General features: G+C 45.7%; 1 protein-coding gene, 1 non-coding gene and 1 pseudogene across 2 annotated transcripts; all 3 read right to left on the reverse strand.

Annotated features, from left to right (window-relative positions):
* Positions 1–1,674: 1,674 nt before the first annotated feature.
* Positions 1,675–2,043, reverse strand: LOC111818264. The gene has a single exon (XR_002822288.1).
* A 3,892-nt stretch (positions 2,044–5,935) lies between these two features.
* On the reverse strand, positions 5,936–11,140 carry Tmem167b (transmembrane protein 167B). Its single transcript, XM_004636940.2, has 3 exons — positions 10,986–11,140; positions 8,715–8,846; positions 5,936–7,076 (listed from the first exon to the last, which is right to left on the reverse strand). The coding sequence occupies exons 1-3, from the start codon at positions 10,993–10,995 to the stop codon at positions 6,994–6,996; spliced, it is 225 nt and encodes a 74-aa protein (XP_004636997.1). The 5' UTR covers positions 10,996–11,140; the 3' UTR covers positions 5,936–6,993.
* A 298-nt stretch (positions 11,141–11,438) lies between these two features.
* Positions 11,439–18,120, reverse strand: part of LOC101566983 — a 14,484-nt pseudogene continuing 7,802 nt past the window's right edge.

The following is an 18,120-nucleotide window of genomic DNA, read 5'->3' on the forward strand; positions in this document are numbered from 1 at the left end:
CAGCTTAGTGTGCCCTGGAGGTGGGCTGCTGTGGCATGTGAGAGCGGGTGTCGAACCCTAGTCTCTGTGCTTGCCAAAGCAGGCACTTAGTCCACTAAGCTATCTCGCCAGCCTGAGAGGCTGTCTTTTTGTTTGTAGCCTGCTCAGCCAGCCCTGTGGGTGGGGCTGGTACAGCATGTGATGCCTGGGACCAAACGGTGGTCCCTGAGCTTGCCAAAGCTTGCCTAAGCAGGCACTTTAGTCCGCTGAGGTATCTCACAGTCCTTGATGAGACTCTTATCTCACAATTTAAAAAGGACGCAGCCTCGTGTGGTGGCACCAGTCTGTGATCCCTTCACTAGAGAAGCTGAGGCAAGAGGATACAGTGACTTTAAGGGCAGCAGCCTAGACTACATGGTGAGTCCAAGGGCACCAGCTTGGACTACATTGCCAGACCTATCTTAACAAAAAACGACAGGAAAAGGGGGATGTAGCTCAGTGGGCACACACACCAAAGTTTGCTGTCTCCAGGGGTGGGGCAGTTTCTTACACCACCAGCATATACTATTCAGCAACACCAAGGGTGAGATCCTGTCATTTGTGACACAGTTCATACTGCGTCATTACGTGAAATAAACCAGGCACAGAAGAGAAATACACAGGGTGGCACTCACACGTGAAATCTAAAGACATTGCTCTTGGTTCCTGGGGCGGGGGTTATGAACATGGAGGGTCAACTGCTTCCAGGTTGTGGCCATACTGGAAGTTATGTTGTCCTGCTGCACAACAGCGTGACAGACATTGTAATGTACTGCACATTTCAAAAAAGCTAAAGGGATAGTAAATGTCTGCACCGAACAAAAAGAGGTATGCTTATCCTGGTAAAAACATTACAGTGTATACATCCACGGAGGTGGGGAACCTAACATCACACCATACAAATGCGTACTACCGGAGGGATTTAAAAAACTTTTACTCCAGGTTTTACAAAATTTTTTAGCTGAAGTTCATGAAGTGTAAACTTAATAGAAGCAAATCCTGTCTAATGTCATATTATCCTTGGCTCTCTGCTGGAAAAGTACAATCAAGTCTGAAATAATTTTTATTGTACCCTTTAGCATTATAGATGTAGAACAGTGCCATATCATACCTCTGTGAATGTAAACTACCTTGTACCTGCTTTATGATATGTAGTAGTGACTGTGTTTGATCAAAGCTGTTTTCAATGATGCTACTTTAAAATGTCTTCGTTCCGGATGATGATCAAGACGCTAATAAAAAAAAATAAAAAAAAAAATAAAAAAAAAAAAGGTGCCAGGTACAAGAGTAAAAAAAAAAAAAAAAAAACCCACAAAACTTTAAGTGCCAAAAGAACGCAGGCCCGCCCTTGCACTCCCTGGTCATCGCATCTATTCCCCTTGCGCGAGTCCCAGGGGGTCCACTTTCCTAAGCTCTGCGGCTGCGAGGGCGCGCGCGTGCGCACTCACCCTTCCCTCTGCAGCACAGCGCGGCCCGCCGCCAAGCCAGCGTCAGAGCCACAGTCATCGCGACAAGCTCCCCCTAAAGAAACGGCTCACACTGCAACGTGGCCTGTCACCTTGCAGCTCCAGCCCCGCGAGCCGGGCCACGCTTCGCTCACCCGCAACCTCCGCGCGCCGCGCCCCAGTTAACGAGCTCGCCCTGCCGAGGCCGCGCTCAGATCAGAATCGCCTCGATAATCAGCGGCGCGGGACAGGCCCGGCCTCGTCTATCTGATCAATTCATCACCTCTGAGCACCGCGCCCGCAGGACTAGCTCAGGGCCCTCGGGAACCACGGCGCCGCCGCCGCCCACGCGGCCTCGCTGCACAGCGCCCGACAGCCGGGCTTCGCAGGAGGAGAGCTTTTCATTTCGGGGCGGCCCGGCGGGGCTAGGGTCACGACCCGATCAAATAAGATCAAGGTGTAGACGAGGGGAGGGGCCGGGGGAATCACTCGCTCGCCTCGCACGCTCGCTCTCACGCGTCCATTCACACTCTCGGCCCGCACCACACTATACCCCCAAGCCGCGCTCCCTCCCGTGAAGCAGCGGAAGTCCGCGGCCTCTTTTAACACCTCTGCCCTGCCGCGGAGGATTCTGGGAAGAACCACAGAACACCAGCGGCGAACCCAGCACACCCCAGTCGCAGGAGTGCGCCTCACTGCCCCCTCGTGGCCCGGAGGCCCCAGAGAAACGAGAGCTTGATACACTCCTTGCTGAACCGGGTTTGATCTTTGTCTCAATTTACATAAAATTGGGACAGGGAGATAGCTCCGCGGAATAAGCACCTGCCTCACAAGAGCAAGAACGCAGGTTTGACCTCGTGTACTGTATGCTGTCTGTGCTGGCCCCAAAAGTGAGCATGTGTGGCACATACTGGTAATTCCATCGGGTCTGATCCGCATAGCGAGTCCCTCTACCAAATAAAGATTTTTTTAAAAATAAAATTAACATATTCATAGCTACTTACTTTTATTTGCATTATTTTAGAGTGGGCAGATGTGTATACTTGCACATGCCAATAATCCCCGTTGTTGGGAGGCTGAGGCAGGAGGATGGTGAGTTCAGGGCCACCCAGGGTCAGCAAAAGACCCAAGATGAGGGCCGGGAAGGTGGCTCAGTAGAATAAGCGCTTCCCTGGCAAGTGCAAGGGTCTGAGTTCAATCCCCAGTTCTGCCAAAAAAAAAAAAAAAAAAGACCCAAGATGGGTAAAGGCAAGAAAGGATACCCCTAACCTCAAAGAGCCCTCTGCCTAGAACTTGAATGCTGTGACATTCATACTACTGACTCTTCATTTACACACATATCTACTAAAACATATCTGGCTTTCAAACTCGGTATGTGAAAACTAGTAGCAATTATGTAAGTAGAATTAGTGCCTCTCACAGGAGTGAACTTTAACATTTCAACTTTTTCCTTTTTCAATGAAATACGTATGTAAGGGGAGGATTAAAGCAAAAGAATTTGGAGATCAGTACATGATTTGAGGTGGTAACCCACACCTGTAATTCCAGCTGGGGGTGGAGGGAGGTGAAGCAAAAAGATCACAAATTTGAGAGCAGCCAGGCAATTTAGAGTGCAAACTAAAGTGTTTTTTTTTGTTTTTTCCTTTGGTACTGGAAATCACTCACAACCTCACGCATGTGAGGCAGGCATTGTGTCACTGAGCTATACTTCCAGCCCAAAGTAAAGTTTTATAAGGGCTGAGATGTAGCTTAATGGCAGAGTGTTGGCCTGGCTTCCATAAGGTCCTGGGTTCCACTCCCACTACAAAAAAACAAGTGCAGGAAGAAAATGATTTACGAAGGAATAAAAGCTGTGATATATAATCGTACCAGTCCAGTGAGGCTCCTAGAATAAACCAACAGGAAAGGCCTGAATTCCATTGGCACTAAGATTTTTTTCTAGGTACTTCGTTAATCTGATAACTGTATTTGAATGAGGAAGTTCACTGATAATAGATACTTGCATTTTAATAGCAATAGTAGGTTAAATGGACAGGGAGTGCTATCTACCTTAATATTCCTCAAAATTGTATGAAAACCTCTAGTCCCCCAAGGCTAGGCTGTCATTTATTCTCAACTGTATTGTACATTCAATGACCTTGGGTCAGACTAGAGCAAAGGCAGGGGCCTTCTCTTGGAGGGCTGGAAGGAGGGTGTGGTGAGCATGGCTTGCAAACTTCTCTCTGGTGTCCAGCATTGTCTGGTACAAGGCTCAGCCTGCCACCACCCAAAGTGGTTGATTGTTGGACGGAGAAGAGGGCAGTGTTCGGAGTATGTGACAACATCAGGATCCTAGGAAATTTGAAGAAGACCTGATCAACAGCCCCATGTGGCTTCGGGGCTGGAAGGGAAATGAACTGCAGCGATGTATACGAAAGAAGAGAATGGCTGGAAATAAATTGTTCATTGATGACATGCACAACCTTAAAACAACGTATCAGCTATCTCTACACTTTAATCGTCATGGGAAGTAACAGTAGAAGAAAAATGCGGAATCTGTGGAACAGACGCATCCGTCTCCTTCGAGAGGCGGAACAGGACTTTCCCTATGAGGAAAGGGTTTTGTACACTTGCTAATAAAATGGAGCTTTGGGATCTAAAGAAAAAGAATGACCTTCACACAGGAGAACAGAATGATGGGATTCACTAACATGAATCAGAAATATATGGGCATAACCCAAGGAGTAATGAACAAAAGGCAACAAATTGAGCATTTGACAAATAAAATAGACAAAGATTATAGGGAAAAATTTTATTTTCAAGGATTTCTGCAGACAGTGATAAATAAAAAACTGTAATTCTACTATAAAAGGGAGCAACTTTTTCCCATGCAAGGCTCATGGTAACCCAAAGTCGAATGAGGCAATACTGCTGTCCTTGGATCTCTACTCCAATGTGCTTCCCCAGAGGAATAGTTTCTTTTAATTTCTAGCCCAAAATATATGACACATGAGCTATAATAGTGAATTAAGCAAGTGTCTGTTTATCAGCGTAAAGCCAAGAACTTAAATAAGTCATGTATTTCCTTCTTGCTCAAAATCACCTTTTCCTTGTGCACTTTTTGGTACATACGGTGGTAAGACAGTATCTCAGAATATAACTCGAGAGCTTAGGTCAAGACAACCCATGCAGGAAGCTGTAAAAACTAGCTCGAAATACAAGTGTTAAATGGGACTAGTTTAAAATGTGAAGCATCTCTAAGGTCCCAACTTAAAAAGACATCAGCTCTATTAGAAAAAAAGGCATTAAAGCTACAAAATAACAAGTGCAAAGAATGCTGAACCTTGTCCCCTCCAGTGACATTTGGCCAACACATTCCAAACGGATACCCACAAATATAACTTCTTTCATATTTCACTAGATTCCCTTTCTTTTGTGAGAAAAGCCCTCCAAAATGACAATGAAAAATATATAAATCATTGAAACTTATTACCCTGTTGACCAAATTCTGGACAACACCCACACATCTGACATGACAAACAAGTAAAGTTTACTTGACCTTCTACGCTTGTAAAACCTTTCAAAGTATTGAACTGCAAGTTTCAGACTACACTTCTTAGCAGCTTTTATCCTTTTGGAGTTAACAGACAAAAGATCATTTACTGCCATACAAGAGTCAATCATAGTTGACTTACCAAGTTTTACTGTAATGAACAATTCAACTGGAAGGTCTGTTATGCTTCCTAATTATAATTTAATTTTACAGCAACTCTTGTTTTTAAATAGACATTCTATGCTTCACAACTTCATTAGCTGATGTGAGGCCATGAGGAGGGAGTGGAAAAGCCTGCCCTTCAAATGCTGTGTAATCCAGAATGACTGGCTCAGGAGCTAGCACTCCATGAAAAGCCCTTTACTCTCATCTGCAAAGTTCTAGTTAACTGTATTCCAGAAAACATTTTCATTTTATTACTGAAGTCCAAATGTGTCAACAAATACCAGCCACTTCTCTCATTTTAATGTCGCGTGTTCCTACAGAGAATAGAACTTCCAGACAATGAAAGAGCACCGCAATACGAAGATAATTAAGGGTTGATCAAGAAAATCAAGCAATCAACTGAAAACTGCCATAATCCACGCTTGCAAGTGTGTATTCTCATCCCACGGCAAGACTCCCATCTAACATTACAATAAATTCTTATACTAGGTGATTCACTAGTATATGAATTGATATACAAATTTCTTTCTCCTACCCTAACTGCAATATATTAAACAATTATTTCTTCAATAGTTTCTTTTCCCTCAAGGGGTGGCATTTAAATTTTATTTGTTTATTTACTTATTTATTTTGTGTGTGGCCAGCTCAGCCCACCAGGGGGCGGGGCTGACTGGCATGTGGTGCTGGGGGATTGAACCGCAGTCCCTGTGCTTTGATTAGCTTAGCTTGTTCTAAGTAGGTGCTTTAGACCACTGAGCCATCTCACCAGCCCTAGGGGTGTCATTTAAAACTGAAGAACAGTATTCAGCACTAAGTAATTTAGAAAATATAAAAAAGCTGTAGAAATAGTAACGGTTCATTCACTTTTCATTTACCAACTGATTGAATGTAGCCTCCTTTGGGGATAAGGTGGAGAGAAATGTTTTGTTGTCTCAAATCACTGGTTTCTAGTCTCATCAGACAAAGACAACTCCTTGATATAAGCTCAGATTCTCTTGGCAAAACCCTCCAGCTACCAGCACACAGCAAGCTGCTTCATCTGTTCTTTTTGCAATGAGAGCCAGGCCTCTTTCTTGTGCTCCCAGATGGGTGTGAAAGATAAATTTCTAAAGTCACTTTCTTGGCTTTTCACAACTTCTATTTCCCACCCACTACCCGCCCTCACCAATTAGCCAAATCCCAATGTGGAGAGACAAAAGTGAAGTCTTTCACCTTCCACGAGGTCTGCACATAGCTTATGTCCTTCCCTAAAAGTCTCAGCTTGAAAAGATCCTGATGAGGGATTGAGCAAAATAGGTGACAGGGTCTTGTTGTGATTTTACAGTCCTGGGAATCAAACCAAAGACCCATGTTAAGCAAATGCTTTACCACTGTGCTACGACCCAGCCCAGGTGACAGGCTTTTTTTTGGTTTTTTGTTTTTGTTTTTGTTTTTGTTTTGGCGGAACAAGGGATAGAACTCAGGCCCTTGTGCTTGCCAGGCAAGCACTTATTCTACTGAGCTATCTCCCCAGCCCTGGTGACAGGCTTTTAAGCAAGAGGTATATAATTTTATCTCTGAGGGATGTAATTTATCTGGGCATTATATGCTCCCCGCGAGGGCTGATTTACACACAGATCAAGGAAGATGGCTTTCTGAAGTCCCCTGGAGCACAAGTAATGTTCATGACCACGAGGAATTTCCCCAATTTTCCCTGTGGCAGGGACAGACGCCCTGGTGTCATCCTGGGGACTTTGATGATTCTAGCTGAACTCTCCTACACTGGGTCCAGGCGTCCAATAGGTTCTTCACCTCGTCCACGTTTGGCAGCTGATGACTTGGATACTTTGGAATTCATTTTATAAACAAGACGTAAAAGGCCATTACAATGCAGGCGATTGCCACAGCCGCATGGAGCCTGGTTCCAATCACAGCAGCTAGCATCAAAAAGAAAAAGAGAAGTCGTCATACACCCTGCCATCACAAGAGCCTTTCATTTAAGGTGATATTCCAAACTCACTAATTACAGACTAAGAGACCTATCAAGGTTCTCAAAAACCTAAGAATTTTTTAAAATGCTACACTTGCCAGCCATGGTGGTATATGCCTATAATCCCAGCATTCCTGAGGCTGAGACAGGAGGATCACTGTAAATTCCAGACCAGCCTGGGTTACAAACTGAGACTCTGCCTCAAAATAAAATAAAATAAAATAAAATTTAAAAAGCTACACTTATGCCCTACGATCTAGGTAAATGCGTTTATAGTTTATCCTATTTTGAAAAATATTTAGAGGCCAAAGATATAGTTCAGCAGTACAGTATCTGCCTGACAAGTGCATGAGGTTGTGAGGGTTTTGGGGTTTTTTTAAATGCATTTGGTAGAGTCTCACTCTGCAGCTCAGACTCCTAGGGATCCTCCTGTTTTCAGCCTCCCCAGTGCTGGGATTATAGGTGTGTAACCATGCCCAGGCTTGGTCACTGCTCAGCACACCCACATGGGCCAGCACGTGTGGTGCCGGGGATCAAACCCCAGTCCCTGTGCTTGCCTAGGCAGGGGCTTAGTCCACTAAGCTATTGCACAAGCACTTGAGGTTGTAAGTTTGACTCCCAGCACCATCATCATCATCATCATCATCATCATCATCAAAAATATTTAGATAGGTAGTATTCCAGATAATGATATCGCAAATAAAAGGTAAAAATACATGAGTTCATTACATCAAAACTTAAAAAAGCCACGGGGCTGGCCTGATAACTCAGTGGACTAAAGCGCCTGCTTAGGCACAGCTCAGCACCAGGTTCAATCCCCAGCAAACCATGCCAACCCCACCCCTTGCCGGCCCCGCCCCACGAGCCACAGGTGATTGAGATTGGCTGTGGTGGTGGCTGTGCGCCTGTAATCCCAGGACTAGGGAGGCTGAAAACAGGATAACTACGAGTCCCTTCTACATAGTGAGACCCTGTAGACCCTGCAGACCCTGTCCTAAATACAAACTAGGGGGAAAAAAAAGTCACTGTATTCTTTCTAGAAAATCTGAAACATCTTCCATGGGGAAATATTCCTCCCACTGAAGGAATTCCAGAGCAGTTTAAAACTGCTTAATCTGTAGACTTTTACTCCATGGAGAATAGTAAAATTACCTGAAAGCTAAAATAAACAACTGCCTTTTATTTTTTATTTATTTATTTATTTTTTTAAATATTTATTTATTTTTATTTATTACATTTATTTATTGTGTGTGTGTGTGGCCAGCTCAGCCCACCAGGGGGCGGGTCTGGCTGGCATGTGGTGCTGGGGATCGAACCGCGGTCCCTGTGCTTTGCCAAGCTTGTTTCAAGTAGGTGCTTTAGACCACTGAGCCATCTCTCCAGCCCCAACTGCCTTTTAAATAATAGTAAATTTAAAATTTATCTCAATATTTTTGGGAACTGATTATTTCACTATCAGATGTCATATCAGCGATTTTTTTCTAAGAGTGGACAAAATATAATCCCAGCCCATTACATCCCCTAGTTTGTAGCACCACACTGTCCAGAAATGGCCATCTCCTCTCCCTGTTCATACTAAACTTACCTTTATAAAACACACCCCAAACTCCCTTCTTCTCTGACAGCAGCCAGGTTTTGAGACGGGGTACTTTCTTGAAGTAGGCACAGGTGCAAACAAAGAGCAAACCAAACACCAGAATCCCATCCAAGGAGTACACTGTCACAGAAAGAAGAGAAGAAAACCTTTGGTGCTGATAGAGCGTGAGAAAGACGATCCCACCTGATAGCTCCTGAGGACAGCGGACAAAAAGACATAAAATGAAGTCGAGCCTTTGCCTCCTTGGGCCTCTGGAAGCAACCCAGGTTACCAGCAGCTCTACAGAAGCCACCCGAGGAAATCTGGCCAGGGCTCGTCCTCTCTCCAGGGGTGACTGAACACTCCCCCACCCCGTCTTAGCTGGAAATATGGCTGCAACACGAGTCTCTAGCACTGCGTCAGTACGTGAAGGACATCAGCTTCATCAGGTTGGATTAAATAATCTTCCTTCGATGGATTATTCAGGACAACAACTCAGTAAAAGAGAGTATGCTAATTCTTTGTACATAAAATGAAAAATTTAAAAGCTTTCAAAAAAGATCAAGATGAAACCCGAACAGGAGTGCCAACAATGGACCAGAAGGAGCCCACATCCTGGAACTAATAATGTCACCTTCCTGTTTCCAAAAATTCCTTGCAGGCATCCATCCTCCGTATAGCAGCTTCACTGCCTCTGCCATTCATTCCCTTTTACAAACTAGAAATCCAGGCAGAGCACATCAGGGTAGGTGGAACTGGCCTCCCAGAAATGACAAACTGCAGGAGCCCGAACACAAACACTAAACATAACCTTGTTATAAATCTCTCAAATGATGCTTCAATACAGTAGAAAGCTTTAAGCTCCTGGTTCTCTCTCTTCTTACATATGTAAATCAAGCGCTTTACTGTTCTGTTAAACCTAACTGGATAAGTACAAAACAAACAACATTTGACCACAAACGGGGAGGATGGGTGACACAACTATGTGTCAAAATGAGCTGGTGGGTTGGGGTTTTGAGACAAGGTCCCACTATGCAGGCCAGGCTGGGTTTGAACTATGTAGCAAAGCTAGCCTTGAACTAGAAACCTTCTGCCTCAGCCTCCTGAGGGTGCACCTCCACATCAGGCCAGAATGAGTTAAGGTTTTTTGTTTTGTTTTGTTTTTGTTACTGCATATTGAACCCAGGCCCTCACAAATGCTTAGAAAATGCTTTTATTTCTTGGTTCAGATTATTTCTTCCCCTGGGTGATGCCCTTTCTTTTACTATGCACAGTATCCTGAGACCACGGACTGCCCAGCAAATTCCAAGTGGCTATTTTTTATTCCAAGTGGCTATTTTATAACCAGCGCCTGTCAGTTCTGAACCACATACCTCTCTTCTACCAGTAAAACTATCTCACTGCCAGGTCCAATATATTAATACATACACTAACTTTTCTGAAGAAATTATATCTTTCCCCATACTCTTCGCGTTTAATCCTGTTTTGTAGACACTGCCAAAATTCACAAGCAGGTGAAATTTAAACCTTCAGTACCAGAACTATCAACAAGTTACTTTTGAAAATGCTTTCTCGTGTCCTTCAAATTATACTGCCTCAAGAACTGTTTTCTCCTCCTGTAAGGATGACTCTTAAAACCATGAAAAGTCCCGCTTCCTTCCCTCCCCTGGAATTTGGAAATCCAGTCTATAAAGCGTTTGAAGCAGCCTAGAAAAACTAGGTCAGATAAACAAGGTGACAACTCCTATAAACCCATCCCTTGCAACACTACACGCGTTCTCCAGACTGCATCAAAAGCCAAAAGCTTGACACCACTGGAAACGCCGTATTTTCCAAGTAGAACTCTGGGAGGGTGGACGTCGCACAACACACACTCCAAAGGGAGGGGAGTGGGGTCCTCCGTGACCTCTCGGTGAGGTCCTCCCTACGAGGCGGCCCGGAGGAAGATCCCCCCTCCCCGGGGCCAAGCAGCACGGGGACTGGGGGCACCGGAGCCCCAGTCGCCAGGACGAACTTGTAAAGAGAAGAGAAAGCAAAGGGTAGGAAGCGAGGACTGAGGTGTGGGCAAGAGAGGGACCCGGGAGCCCACAAGGACGCTGGGGGAGGGGAGGCGCGGAGGGGACGTAGGGAGCGGGGCGCGGGGCGGCCGAGGGGGGCCGGGCCGGGAGGGGGCAGGGGGGCCGGGCCGGGAGGGGGCGGGGAGGCCACGTCGGTGCCCGCCCCGCCCCCCGTTTCCCCTCGTTCTTCACTCCCACCCTCGGTGGGGGCGCCGGCTCTCACCGTTGGTCATGGTGGCTGAGCCCGCGACTGTGTAAGGAGTCCGGGTTCAGCGCTGATAGCTGCAAAAACGGGGGAACCCGGCTCCCGCTTGGCACTTCCCGATCCGGGCCGGGAACGGGCTGGGACGGTAGTACGCAAGCGCAAGGCGCGAATGTCGAGCACCGAACGCAATCGAGTGCTGCTAGCCGATTGCAGAGCGGGGGGGGGGAACTGCCTGACTGCGCATGCGTACACAGTAGGGTGGGGCGGAGCCCTTCGAGGGGCTGTCGGCCAGGGCGCCGCGATCGCCCTTTCGGAGCTCGCTGGGGGTGCAGTTAGAGCCCGGACGGTGTGTTCGAAAAAAAGAAAGGCTGGAGACTGCGCTGTGGCGGCTGTGTGCGAATGCGTGTGTGTCAGCACCAGCCCATCTGCAGAGGGGCAGTGCCCATCCTCGGGGTTCACTCGAGAAAACCCCTAGGACCGGGCAGGAGCGGCCGCCCTGCGGTAGCCCGCCGCGTCTTCGCGCAGCACTTTCAGGCGCAACTCATTCCTGGCCAGGAAACAAACGCAAAATCCCCCAGTGCAATCGGACGGAAACTGGTAATCAAATCACAGACAATTCCAAGGGGAGGCATTTTAGAAGACCAAACTGGCACACTTTACTACAGCAAGGTCACGACCGTCTTACCCTAGAAAGCAGGTCGCCTCTCTCTGGGCGGTTGGACGTGTTTTTTAATCTTCGAAAAATTATTTGTTTATTTATTTGGTACAGGCTCTCTCTATGCAGCTCCTACTCGTTGTGATCCTCCTGTCTGAGCCTCACCAGCTTTGGGATTATACCTGAATGCCACCACGCCCGGCCACGGTCTCAGTGGGCTCAGCACGGGGATCGAACACGGGCCCTTAAGCTTCCCTGGCAGGCGCTTAGACCGCTGAGCTATCTCCGCGGCCTGGACACCTTTTGAAAGAATGCTTTTCCTTTTTGTTTTTAAGAAACCTTATAACAAAAAGTTACGTAGTCCAGTTCCTAAAATTCCAAGTTATCAGAAATACTCAGGTAATTGCCTGTTTAAGTGGATTTTTCTTAAACAGTCTTAATTATCTCCTGTGTTTGAATCATGTTGTGGGTCACCTGGCCACCTTTGCTACGAATCTATCCTATCTGAACAACGCTGTCCTGAAAACACTTTCGACACTGACGGAAGAGGTCGTCAGCCTAAAGTCGGACTGGGGTGGAGGAGATGGGTGTAAATTCTACTTTGTAAATTGAAATCCGTAATTGCAAATAGCTCCGTCCTCTTTATTCGGGTCGGGAGGGAAGTGAGACCGCGGGTTTTCGTTTTAAATTACCATCTCTAGGGGCTGGAGAGATGGCTCAGTGGTCTAAAGCACCTACTTGGAACAAGCTTGGCAAAGCACAGGGACCACGGTTCAATCCTCCAGCACCACATGCCAGCCAGCCGCGCCCCCTGGTGGGCTGAGCTGGCCACACACACACACACACACACACACACACACACACACACACAATAAATGTTAAAATAAAAAAAGTTAAAAAAAATAAATTACCATCTCTGGGGCCACCGCCCACTACTGCAGTGCCATCTGCTGGTTACAGCTTGCTTAGTTACCTGGAAAAAGAAAAGCAAAGCCATCCTAGATGAGCACAGAAGCAAACCAAAAAAAGTGTGATGCAGCGCTGAGAAAATATGCATAAACGCAGAAACAAAAAGCAAATGAAGTTGGGCATGGTGGTGCAGGCCTCTCTGGAGGCTGAGGCAGGAGAATCCCAAGATCAGGCCAGCCTGGACAGTTTAGCAATTCAGCAAGCAAGACCCTAACTTGAAATAAAAAGAGCTGGGGCAGTAGTTATTTATGAAAGCTCTGAGTTCAATCCCCCATACAAGAAAAGAAAAGAGGAGGAAAGGGAGGAGAGAGAGAGAGGGAGAGGAAGTGGAGAAGAACAAGGAAGGTGTATGGAGCAAATATCCAAAATAGGCCAGACACACCTGAATTCTTATGTCTCAGGACTGCTCAGGGCCACTGAAAACCAAAGCACGAGTGCACAGGGTGTGGTGGCACCTGCCTGCAGTGCCCATACGTCACAAGAGAAGTGCTTCACATTTTAGGCCAACCTTGGCCTCACAGTGAGTTCAAAGCTAGCCTGTCTGCTGAAAAAAAAAAAGCCAGGCTGACTTGAAATTACTATATATAAAGCTACTGTGATAAAAATAGCATGGTACCCCCCCCACACACACACAAATGTACAATTTCAAACATACTGAGTCACTTTATCTTTCACAAAGGATCCAAACCCTTTGCTGGAAAAAAGATGGCCTCTTTAATAAAAAGTGCTGGAAAAACTGGCTTTCAACATACTGAAGACTAAAACTAGATCCATGTCTATCACCATGCACTAAAATTGAAATGGATCAAAAGCTAAATAGTAAAGCAGAAACACTAAATCTGCTAGAAGACAGAATAAGTACAATTTTTTTTTTCAGTACTGGGAATCCAACTCGGGACTTTGCACTTGCCAGGCAGGTGCTTATGCCACGCAGGTAACTCCTGGGCCCAGAATAGGTAGAATTCTTGAAGACACATATAGGCAAAGACTTTATGAAGAAAGCCCTGATTGTACAGGAAATGTTACAAATAATCAACAGGAACCTTATCTCAGTAAAAAGCTTTTGCACAAGGCTGGGAAGAGAGCTCAGCATCTTATGGACCTGGCTGGCAAGCCCAGGGCCCTGAGTGGATTCCCAGTATTGCAAAAAAAAAAAGCTTTTGCACAGCAAAATAAATCATTAACAGAGTGAAGAGACAACCCACACAATGGAAGACATTTGCCAGTTGCTCCTCAGGCAAAGGACTAATATCTAGAACATATAAAGAACTCAAAAAAATCATACCCTTCAAATTTAAAGACTCATTCCAAAAAAGGGCATTTAAAGTGAACAGAAAGGGTTGAGGAGTTGGCTCAGCGGTAGAATGCTTGCTAGCAAGCTGGAAGCCCTGGGTTTAGTCCTCAGCACCAAAAATTAAAAAAAAACAAAAAAAAAAAACCTCCCCTAAAGTGAACAGACACTTCTCACATGAAGAAATAAAAACAGCAAATAAATATATGAAAAAAAGGTTCAACATCACTGGTCATTTGAGGGATGGAAATTTAAAGAAAGCTGAGATTCCATCTCTGCAGAAAGAAAACAATTATCAAGCAATCAATAGCAAATGCTGGTGGAGCTGCAAGGGGGAGAAAGGAACACTTCTGCTCTGTTGGTGGGAGTGCGGACTGGGGCAACCACCAGTCTGACTCATCGGTGTGGAGATTCCTCAAAAAACTAAAAGTGGAGGTTCCATTTGACCCAGCTATTCCCTTCTTGGTGTCTTCCTGCTATGGTTTGTGTCTGGTAGTCCCCCTAAAGCCTCGACAATGTCGATCATGGGGATGGGCTTTTGAGAGAGGGCTGGATCTGGAGTTTGTTAGTTCATTGTCTGGTGCTGCGGTTGGGGAATGAGGGGGACACCCGCCCGGGGGAAATGTAGTCTGGGTACAGTACGCAAGAAGGAAAAGAGCCTTGATTGCTACTCTTGCTGCCTCCTGCTGCCCCAGCCTCCAGGCACTGTTGCTCTCGGCCGCCATATGCCGCCCTGCCTTGGAGCCAGTTGATGATGGGCTGAAACCTCTACAGACTCTGAGCTAACTAAACCTTTCCCCTTTCACATTTAGTGTCTCAGCAGCAAGAAAAGTAACTAAGTTACTTCGTAAAAGAATTAAAAGAAAGAAAAAAAGAATTAGAAGTATCCCAGCACAGTGATACATGAAGAACCATATCAATGGTTGCAGTTTGTAACAGCTAAATCTTGGAAACAACCCTGTGCCCATCAACTGGAGAATGGGTGAATTCATATTTACTCATTTTTTTAAATGATAAAGTACTACACAGCCATAAAGAAGGATAAACTTGAGACATTTTTAATAGAAGCCCCTTGAGATCATACTTTTAAGAGAAAGAAATTGAACACACGTGCATAAAAACCTCTTTGTTATTCTGGTGTGAGAAAGTGTAAATCAGGACCAAAATGTATGCCAGATAATGTCGAATAGAAAGGAAATGCTCAAATGGGAAAGGGAACTAGGGAGAGGGGAGGGGAAAAGAAAGGAAGGGGGGAAATGAGTGAGAAAAGAAGAAAAAAGTGGTAACAATGCTTTTTTTTTTTAAATGCAATCATTTACTGGAAGCTGAAATTTTCTTTTAATATTGTTTTATGTTTTTTGGTTTTGCGGTATTGGGGATTGAACTCAGGACCCTGTACTTGCCAGGCAAGCACTTATTCTACTGTTATCTCCCCGGCCCCGAAACAATGCTTTTGTAAATAAGCAGGGGAAGGGTTTGTAGGGAGGGGAGGGGGATGAGAAAAGTGAATTCAGATGTATCATGCACAGGTACAAATTTCCTATGATGGGCCGGCCAAATAGCTCAGCGGATTGAAGTGCCTGCAAGCAGGCACAGGGGCTGGGGGTTCGATCCCTGGGCCTGCTGTGCCGGCCCCACCCCCAGGGCACGGTGAGATGGCAGTAGGGACTGGGCGTGGTGGCGCATGCCTGTAATCCCAGCTCTTGGGAGGCTGTAAACAGGTGGATCACTATGAGTCCGATCTATGCAGTGAGACCTGTACATGCTATAGACCCTGCCCTAAATACAAATAAATAAATAGAATAGAATAGCAGCACTTGGAACCAGGCTTCCAACCCTTACACCACAGCTGGATAAATGGGCCCAAGCCATTCAAACCAGCACCTAAACAAATTCATATTCACCAATTTGGACTGAATCCTGAAGTTCATCTCTTTCTGGAAAAATAAAAATTCTTTCCTGTTTTGAATACACTGACACTGTGTTACTCACCAACCTGGTTCTGATGGGTGGTTCTGCTTACCCAGGTTCTTCCACCTAAGATGCCCCTACACACCTTTCCTTTTCTTCATAATTAACCTGAGAGATGACCTATTCTGCTCCAAAGCTTCACCTACAGCCTTTGTAGAAAGTTGCAAAATAAAAAAAAAAATTAAAAAGGATTGTGTAGTTTTAAAAACTATGTTCAGGGCTGGGGAGATAGCTCAGCAGTCTAAGTGCCTGTCTGGCAAGCACAGGGACCCAGGTTCTATTCCCATTACTACATGCCCTGCTGGCCCCAGGTTCCCTTGAGCCAGTCACCGAAACAGGGTATGGTGGTGCATGCCTATAATCCCAGCCCTGGGATTACAGTCTGAGCTGCATAGACCTTGTACCAAATAAATGAACAAATTTTTAAAAATAAATTTTTAAAAAACCCAACTATTTTCAGAGCCAGGCAAGGTGGTGCACACTTGTAATCCCAGAACGATGGAAGCCTGAGGCTGGAGGATCGCAAGTTTGAGCCCAGTGGTAAATTTTTAAAATTAAAAATTTGTTCAGTCAATTGTGGTATGCATGCCTATAATCCCAGCTTGGGAAGCTGAGGCAGGAGGTTCACCATAAGTTCCAGCCTGGGCTACATAGTGAGTTCAAGACAGCATAAAGTACATAGGGAGGGCCAACGAGATAGCTCAGTGGATTAAACTCCTGCTTGGCAAGCACAAGGGTCTAAATTTGATGCCTGGTGCAAAGAAAAAGAGTACATAGGGAAACCCTGTCTCAACCCTACCCCCAATTTAAAATTGTTTACTTCTCCCCCCTGTAAAATTGGGTTATAATGGTATCTCCTTTGTAGGGTTGTTAAAGTGAGTTACTATTTACAAGGACTTCTCATGCAAAGTATTACTCTCTCTCTCTGTTATTGTTGTTAATTTGTTTAAAAGGTATATACGAGTGTCTATTATGTGCTGGACACTTGCAAAATTTTGCAAGGATGGAGATAAAAAAAAAAAAAAAAAGCCCCAGCCCTCAAACAACAAAATACACTGGGGAAGACAGGCAAATAAAATAAATCTTAGTAGAATACAGACATTATGCATATAAAGACATCTTTGATTTTGTAAAATATTTGCAGAATACTATGCAAATGAGAAAATAAAATGGGAGTCTCAAAGGCACTTGGGTGAGATCTCATAGTCAGGATCCGAACCCAGGTCAAACTTCAAAGCCGCTTTCCACTTGTTATCACACCGCCTCCAATTTCACTGTGGTTCACTGATCCTGATCCTTTGATGCTTCTGTTCCAGGCATTAATGTTGCTGTCACCCTGGAAGGCCCCTAACCTCGCTGCCACCCATCCCTGTGGGCATGGCTCACCTCAGGCCAAGCTCACTGGCACTTTATTGCAGGGAAGAAAGGGAGCCCCTCTGGGCTGGAGACTCAACTGAGAAGCCCTTCATCAGCCTGCTGCAGCGTACGCTGGAGAACTGGCAGTTGTTGCCAAATGCCTGTCCGTCAAGAACAGTGGCCCGTTGTTAGAGCTGTTCCAGTCTTTGTCGTGAACCCTAATCAGTCTTAGGGACCACGACTGTGGCATTCGAGAAAGTAAGCTCAGCCCCAAAGGCACAGCGTGGGACAGTGGCTCCATTCGAATGCCAACATATTTGAAAAGGGATGTCAAGCAGGCATTAATTTATGCTAAAAATATTTGTTCAGGGACTTCTAAGTCTAAGGAATGTGCTACTCTTTGGAAGCTGGAAGATGAATGAGATGAAACTGACTCTGTTCTTAGGATGTTTAAGACAGTAGAAAAAGATAAGTTGTGTATATAAATAACCAGAAAACAGAGCAGAAAGTGAACAATGTCAAAGGGAGATGACAACAAAGTGCTGTGGGGACATAAAGGAAAACCTGCTTGCAGCCCAGAGCTCAGACCTTGTAGCTGGGCCTGAAGGGCACGTGGCATCCCAATAGGCAGGAAGGAAAAGTTCCCAGTGGGCAGGAACAGGGTGCTGAAAGCCAGGGCAACGCAGGCGATTCCGGGGCGCAGTGTGCTCTTCCTTTCCTCCCTCACCAGCAGACTCCCCTCCTCCTCGGGTCTCACGGCCCACACCACCTCCTCAAGGAGAGCTCGCTGGGTGCTTCTGCCCCTGCTGGGTCCCTGCCTCCCACAGTAAGCTTCCAACGTGCGCACAAGATAGCTCAGTAGAATAAGTGCTTGCCTGCCAAGTGCAAGGGCCTGAATTTAATCCCTGGTT

Source organism: Octodon degus, unplaced genomic scaffold (assembly GCF_000260255.1).
Source record: "Octodon degus isolate 3935 unplaced genomic scaffold, OctDeg1.0 scaffold00084, whole genome shotgun sequence".
In the NCBI taxonomy this organism is placed as follows: Eukaryota; Metazoa; Chordata; class Mammalia; order Rodentia; family Octodontidae; genus Octodon; species Octodon degus.

Excerpts from the sequence above, each read along its gene's own strand:
- Tmem167b (XM_004636940.2), bottom strand. Across the intron at positions 7,077-8,714 it reads TTGGGGTGTGTTTTATAAAG|CTGCTGTGATTGGAACCAGG; the intron begins GTAAGTTTAGTA and ends TTTTGATGCTAG.